Source organism: Bidens hawaiensis, unplaced genomic scaffold (assembly GCF_021521415.1).
Source record: "Bidens hawaiensis isolate Kalapana, Puna unplaced genomic scaffold, B.hawaiensis_p1.1 tig00018514_1, whole genome shotgun sequence".
NCBI classification, from domain to species: domain Eukaryota; kingdom Viridiplantae; phylum Streptophyta; class Magnoliopsida; order Asterales; family Asteraceae; genus Bidens; species Bidens hawaiensis.
In genome coordinates this window covers 268,282-276,112 of record NW_027492803.1, presented here as the reverse complement: position 1 = coordinate 276,112, position 7,831 = coordinate 268,282, and the positions used below count along the sequence as shown (strand labels likewise).

The 7,831-nt window shown below is 36.2% G+C and overlaps 1 protein-coding gene across 1 annotated transcript; it reads right to left on the bottom strand.

Moving 5' to 3' along the window:
- Positions 1–2,523: 2,523 nt before the first annotated feature.
- Positions 2,524–5,082, bottom strand: LOC143556316 (phenylacetaldehyde reductase-like). Its single transcript, XM_077045667.1, has 6 exons — positions 4,980–5,082; positions 3,670–3,839; positions 3,399–3,590; positions 3,166–3,331; positions 2,898–3,084; positions 2,524–2,806 (listed from the first exon to the last, which is right to left on the bottom strand). Exons 1-6 carry the CDS (start codon positions 5,080–5,082, stop codon positions 2,659–2,661), a joined length of 966 nt encoding a protein of 321 aa, XP_076901782.1. The 3' UTR covers positions 2,524–2,658.
- Positions 5,083–7,831: the final 2,749 nt, after the last annotated feature.

The following is a 7,831-nucleotide window of genomic DNA, read 5'->3' as shown; positions in this document are numbered from 1 at the left end:
TTAAATCCACACACACATGCTTTCCTCCTATTCGTCCAAACATCAAAATGTCAGCCGGTCGAAGAGATGATCTTCCCTCCGACGGGCCAGTCAGGAAATTCACAGGTGCTTCTTTCTTAATAGAAATTCTGCCCCCTGAATATATCAAAGAGCACATCCCTAATTAGATCGTGTCGGTACTTGAACCCCGAAAACTCTTTACAATGCACCGCGTGCTCCCCATATGAGTCTAAACACACCTTACGACAAACATGACATATCTCATCAATCAGGAAAAGAGGAATCATGAGGCGATACTTAAGGATAGTACGATACTCCACTAGAGACATATGCTGGCCTAACCCATCTATAGGGATAGAAAGAAGAAAATCTTGAGCATGTGGTGCTCGTAGACACTCAAAAATGGCTTTTTGTCTACTTGTTATGTCAAAGTGTGACTCCATGTCGTGAACAATTTTACTAAAAAGATTACTCGCCAATGCATGTTGGGCTAAGGGGCGGTCTCTTTGTTAGTGAAACTGCTAAAATCAATGCTTGAAATCATATCACGAAGACAAGCCAAAGCACAAGAATAATCAGAACCCACCCGTCCCACATATACCACTGTCTCGCAAAATGTGATCCTGAAGCACCCACGATTGGGCTCTCGAGGCCACAAATGCATAGGAGGAAGCCTTTACTGCCGAATACAACCCCAAACCCCCATTCTTAATGGGTAAGGAAGCAAGTCGCCATTGGAGGTCTCTAAAGAAAGGACTTCCACAAACTACAATGTCCTCAATCGCCTCACGCAATCCCTTGTCAAAGACCAACGCTGCCTCCATCATGTGTACAGGTTGGTATGTTCTAAAACCGAAGAAAAGTTTAGCAATACCCATACATGATCGAAGTTTGGGGAGAAGGCGCATCAAATCAACAGCATTAGTAGCTCTTTTCTTTGTCAACCTCCTAATAAACCCGGTGTGTTTACTAACAGCTCCCGTAAGAAGCTTCACCCCTAATAATGGTCTCCCGGTGTCAGCACGGAATAAACCGTCACGAGACTTCGTACCATCACAAGAAAGCCAAAATAGCTCAGTTTTCTTAGTATTCAGTTAAAGACCCAAAGTTGGACCCGTCACCTTAATGATATCCAACACTTTAGCCACCTCCATTGAATCTCCAATGACCATCCCATCATCAAGATACCAAGTATGAAGAAGAAGCTTGCAATTGTCTTGAATCTGATGTACAAGGGGGTGTAAAACAAGGCAAAAAGAAGTGGTCCCAATGAGTCTCCTTGTTGAACCCCCGTGGCTGACCAAATATGATCATCCCAAAGATATAGTCTAGATGGCTGCCAATATAAAAATCCACCCACAAGGAAATAGAAGGACATCTGATCCTTACCTCACGAAGTAAAGCTGATCTATCCACCATATTAAATGCATTAGAAAAATCAACTGTAAGTACTGCAAGAGACCCATCAGTGTGGCGTTCACTTAGTACCCTGTTGGCGCTATATAATGAGTTTAAAAATGCTTGTCATTATGTGAAGAAAGCTTCCCGTTATTATGTAGCTATTTATCTATCTCTATCAAAATGTCTATCAAAAAATTATATATGTAATTTTCTGGTTGCTTCCTACCATCTTCAAGCCACTTGCGATTTGAGATTTCTCATGCGTTAGACCCGAATTCGCGAGTATGGATCTCACCAAACCCTGAAATAAACTGGATGTGATAACCCGTTTAAGGGCTTTTTGTGTTTGGTGAGACCCATGACCCGTGGAAATTGTTGTTTGATTATGAAAAAGTTTCACAAATAAATGAGATGTTATAACCCATTAAAGGACTATCCGGGTTTATTTGTGAAATAACCCCTTAATCATCAAATAATAATTTTCGCGTGTCATGAGTTTGCCAAACCCGGATAGCCCTTAAACGAGTTATAAAATTTCATTTATTTGTGAAACACTTTCATCATCAAACCCTAATTTAATTTTTTTCCTCTACATATTCTCCATCGCCTATCTTTCCTCTCCATCACCTGTTAACTTCCGATTACCACCCACCATCATCAACCTCTCCTCTCATGCATCAACCATCATCGCCACCTACATCAATTGTTCCTTTTTCATAAGACAAATATTTTTGTTCATGTTGGTTCGTTTAAAAAATTAGCATCTTCGAGTTTATTTACGTTCGTTCGTTAAAAATCTAAAAACCTACACATCTCAATTGAAAGAGCCCAAATATTAAAAAGAATAATGAACTTAACAAACTAATATATACATATTAAATATTAAATCTAAATCAAACAAAACTGCGTTAAAAAATAAAACAAATCATTACAAAATATAAAAATAGCAAAACGATTAAAAATAAAAACCTAAATAAATCCCGTAGCACGGGGGCTCAAAAACTAGTGTATAATAAAATGTACATGAACCATTTCCTACTGATCACTTATATGAGTGGGGTTTTCATTATTTTGTAAATATTACACATATTGTTTGCATACTGGCCCATGAGCATGCATCAATTAGTGTTTTAGAAGCTCATAATGAACTTATTAAATTTTACAAATTAACAATACAAAACACAGGTCAACTAGTTTAGATTCATTGCAGACCTGTTATAAAACTAACCCATGCATGCATTTAATCTGGTGTTTTAGCTAGAAGCTTAGGAAGTGCTTCTCATTGAGGCTTTCAACAGTATCCTTGATGCTTACCTCCAATGGAGTAAACTTAACGCCTAGACTTTCCGCTTTTGCCCTCGACACATTGTAAGTTAGAGGTTTATCACATTTCCCATCTTTATACCTACCAACATTCAAAGAGAATAAATAATTCAGATTTTGAGCTGTATATTATGACGTGGAACAAGAAAATCATGTCATCATGTTGTCTATACCTTTCAGAAAGGCCAATACTCGGGTACAACTTATCTACAATCTTTATGATCTCTAAAGACGGAACAACTTTGGCCACCGTGCAGTATCTACCATTAGCTTCCGGGTTCTCAAAAGCTAAAATATGTGCAGCAACAACATCTCTCACATCCACAAGCCTATAAATTCCACCTGAAATCACTTCTTTATCTGGAAATAATAAAATCCAATCATTTACACAATTAAACATCGATTCATGCATATAAACGTAATCAACAATTAGCAAACTACCGTTCTTGATAAGGCTTATAATGCCCTTAGAAGTAAGGTTGAGAGTTGGCTGTAGGAGGGGACCGATCACATATCCCGGATTTATAACCACCAACTCCAAACCATTCTCTTTTGCAAACTTAACAGCAGCATTCTCAGCAAGGGTCTTTGAAAGCGGATACCACAACTGTAAATTACAAAATATTCGTTAGTTGCTACATTTTGTAGCCGATAGATTTGAGATGAATCTATACCTGTTTTTGCTCACAAACTAATGGATCTGAAAACCAGGTTTCGTCCATCACATCGCCATGTTCTGGAAGTCTTGAACCAAACATTACTGCAGTCATTGATGAAGTCAAGACCACTCTCTTGAGAGATTGAACTTTTGCAGCCGATTTAAGAACATTAAGTGTCCCCTTAACTGCAGGATTAATCAGTTGTGCCTGATGGAAAACGAAAAAAAAAAAACGATTTTGGCAAATAATTCAAGAAGTTAGACAAAAGGAAGATTAAAAAGTTGACCTGTGGGTCATCAATTGAAAGTAGAACAGGAGATGCTGTGTGAAAGACACAAACGCAGTCGTTAACTGCAGTATCGAAAGATCCTTCTACAATTAAGTTAGCTTCAAATAATGATAGCCTTTCCTTAGCTCCATCAAGAGCAAGTAGATGTTCTGTCTTGGTTGGATCATCTGCAACATATTCTAATGAAATCAGTATCCATTAAAAGAAATTAAACAAAAAGACATATGAAATGCACTAGCTATTTTATCTTGCACAAAAAAACAAGTCGATCACTATATATAATTATGGTATATTAAATTCCCAAAAAAATTCATCAACCCAAATTTGGTATCTCAATGTCCCTAGACATAATTAATGCAAAACAAATTTAAATAATGACCTTTTTTGTGTTTTTTTCCTGATAAACTTAAGACTTCTAGCATTTCAACATCAGGTTGAGGAACCTTGTTCATCCGAATATTAGTGATTTTATGGTATTAAACCAAGGTATATTGGATTTTAATAATCCAAACCATAACCTATTGGCTGATATTAATCCTAACTTAAGAAATTCTCTTGGTTAATCTCAACTTTCACTCTATTGGCCTCCACTGAGCATTTTCCTAACGGAGATTAACCCGGTTAGTTTTAGGGCAAAAAATGTCATTTCTCTAAGTTGAGAGTGACAAATGAAAAAGGTAAATAAACCACCACCACCGCCACCGCTGCTGCCCGCAACCGCCGGCTATGGTGGCGGTGGCAGCGTTGGTGGTGGTGGTGGCGGTGGCGGTGGTGGTTGGTTTTGAAGTTTATTTATCGTTTTCTTTTGTCTCTCTCAGTGGAGACTAATAGGGTGAAAGTTGGGATTAACCTATGGAATTTTTAAGTTATGATTAATACCGGCTAATAGGCAAAAATTTGGATTATTAAAATCAAATATTCCTTAAACCAAAATAAATTGATTATATAGCTCATGCATTTGCTTTAATGGAATAAAAGCTTTTTGCTGGTAAAAAGATTCTATAGCTTACATACTATTATCACACACCTTTACTTTTTAGTTCAAAGTCGTTTCTTTTCAAGTCAACACTGTTCTTGAACAAGTCAGAAATTTAAGAGTCATAATTAACCTTTCACAATTTATGCGAAATCAAGAAAGGAGACATTTCGATTACGGACGAATAGTTTTGATTAATTAAACTTAACTAGAGTTCCGATATTCATAGTGAACTTAATTCGCTTGGGTCAAACAACAATTTCATCATAAACAAATTAAAATAGTAGTTTGAGAATAATAATTTGATAAGAAAGCAGAAGGACAGACTGACCGAGGGAGCGAACGGTAGCATGAACAGTGTAACCACGATCGAGCAAGAGTTTAACGAGCCATGAAGCTCCTGTAACGCACACAGCCTTCCCTTCTCCACTCATCTGTACGTCTGAAACTCCTACATACGTTGTGGGTGGTGGAATCGGGTATGATCGAATATATACAAAAACAAAAAAAAAAATAGAGTAATTAAACTACTTACAAGTTTTATACCCTTATGTTTGAAAAAGTATTAAAATCCCATTGGCCACCTTTTTTTATTAAAGAATATATATTAAAATTTTAAAACCACTGAAAAAGAATATATATAATAAATGAAAAAAAAAAAAAAACTCTTAATTAGGTCCCGCCCTTTATCTTCCTTTTTAGGATCCAAGGTTCAAGTTCAATGAGTATATGCCAATAATAGAGAGAGAAACCGCTATTCTAAGATAAAACTTATGAAAGAAGAGGTTGGTAAATATTATGATTTGTGAGAGATACCTTTGTCACCAAGTTAACGTCATTCAAAAATATATCATTAGCATGGGAGAGTAGAGTAACAAAGAGAACTGAAATTGATCTAATGACTTACGTATATTGCGTAATCTTGGTTATTTTATATATCGAATTATATTTTGCTTCTTAGTGTTTTAGGTTGTGTGTCACCATATACACAATATTATCGAACATTTGAATTTGATTTATTGACATAGTTACAAATATATCTTATTCAGTACTCACCTTTTAGAAGAAACAAATATTTATGATCGGCCTGTCATGAATAAATAAATATCCCATTCATACAATAAAAAAATAAAAATACTAAATCCAAATAAAAATGATTTCTATCGATCATAACATATACTTATACTACTTATACTATATTATAATAGATATAAGAAGGATAGAATAATCATTTGATCAGAATTCTTAAATTTAAGAGTTTTACAAGCTTTAAAGCTTGAGGCACAACTCATTATGATTATTTATTTAACCAAAATGATTTTTATCAATCATAACATATATATATATAGGAGATTTCAATTAAGAACCCCTTTGAGTTTTAAGAACTCAGTGTAACGATTTTTTTTTTTGAATTTTTTTTACACATGCGTAATATATGTAAGTTACATATACGTAAAAAAAATATACAAATTTTTACGCACTGAGTCGACTTTTTACACATGTGTAACGGACGTAAAAGTTAGTGTAACCACTTACATATTTATTCTCTCTCCTCTTTTGACTTTTTTGTCAGATTTAATCTCAACCACATATTCCAATCCATTTAATTAAATGTGTGGCCTAGAATTGAAGTTCTTAAGTTCTTAAAACTCACCATGGTTCTCAAAATATCTCTCTCATATATATATATATATATATATATATATATTTAAAATGCAACTTTAGTTTGTCTCACATTTATCATTGCCCATCTATTTTACAAGTGATGATGCTTTGTGTACTCTCTTTCAATGCACATCATACATACACCAATACATAATGCATATTTTACACATAGCTCTAAAATATGTCATGAGACACGTGTTTTTTTATGAGTCTTTTACTTTAGTGACTACACAAAACATGTGGCTGCTATGCAATTGAAGCGACTAGAATGTCGTACCTTTTCTTCTACATCTGCTTTATCGCTGGTTTTCTTCACCTCACCCACTTTTCTATACATCGCTTCCATTTTTTCTCTTCGACCTTTACTTGGCAATTCATCTTCAGCATCAGTCACAACACAAGATAGCCTTTTGTTGTTCGATTGTTTACGGGTTCTCGAACTTACTGAATCGGTTGTTGTAACATCCCTAAAATTTCAGTCCAAATTTGACACCTTAATAAAGATGAAGGATCAAAAATATTTTCAAGATAAGTAAAAGAAAAATGAGATAAGAAAATAAAACATTTTATGTTAAGGAGATAAGAAAGTTCATTTCACATGAGAAGAAGGAAAAAAGTGGGAGCATTTCCACATGAGTATAAATAGTAAAGATAAATAGCCTCCCACATTGAAAAATTATAAAACTTGGAAGTTCTTTATAAGTAAAAGAATTTCCATAGAGATATTCTTATATGCAAGATGCACCTAGTGGTCCCAACAGAGGGTGCAAAGCACCCGACGGGCGCGCATGGGCACGGGCGAAGGGCGCAATGTGGCGCTTTGATGGGGTACTTTGCACTTCGCACACTCGCATTTCGTAAAGTTGAAGTTAAACCAAGACGTGACAAGCTACCAAAGATAAGGGACCAAAAGTGAAAATTCAAAACCCACGCGATGAGCTCAGAACAAGGCCATCGTGATACATGATGGACCGCTGTGACTCAGCAACACGTGTCGCACTTGGGTGGCACGTGGCAGACACTAAGGCTGAGTCAGCGTGCCACGCATCAATTATCTGACACCGTGATACGCGACAGACCAAGGAAAGGGTCCATCGTGATACACGATGGAACCCAATTTCACTTATAGGGGGAGGGGGTTCACGGCATCTCCCATTCAACACATCAAACACACTTTCTCACACATAGTTAGCCTCGTTTTGAGTGCCAAGCTCCAAGGTTCTGACGGTTTAAGCCTCAGTACACATCAAACACACTTTCTCACACATAGTTAGCCTCGTTTTGAGTGCCAAGCTCCAAGGTTCTGACGGTTTAAGCCTCAGTACACGATATAAGGTAGAGGTATACCAATCGGGATGAATGTAGTACTCCTGTCAAATATGAGAGACAAAGGCATCCTATTCTTCTTTAGTGCCGCTGCCAATTTTTTATTTTTGGCAAGACCTCGTCCCCTACGTCGAGCAGGTACAACTACAAATATAATTAAAATTTATTAGTCACAACATGTATATTTATAAC

What these genes read in the sequence shown, in the direction of transcription:
- LOC143556316 (XM_077045667.1), bottom strand. Translation starts at nt 5,082, where the DNA reads ATGAGTGGAGAAGGGAAGGCTGTGTGCGTTACAGGAGCTTCATGGCTC. An exon ending in TAGTTTGTGAGCAAAAACAG is followed by an intron (nt 3,332 to 3,398) that starts GTATAGATTCAT and finishes TGTAATTTACAG; the next exon opens with TTGTGGTATCCGCTTTCAAA. An exon ending in TATAAGCCTTATCAAGAACG is followed by an intron (nt 3,085 to 3,165) that starts GTAGTTTGCTAA and finishes TATTATTTCCAG; the next exon opens with ATAAAGAAGTGATTTCAGGT.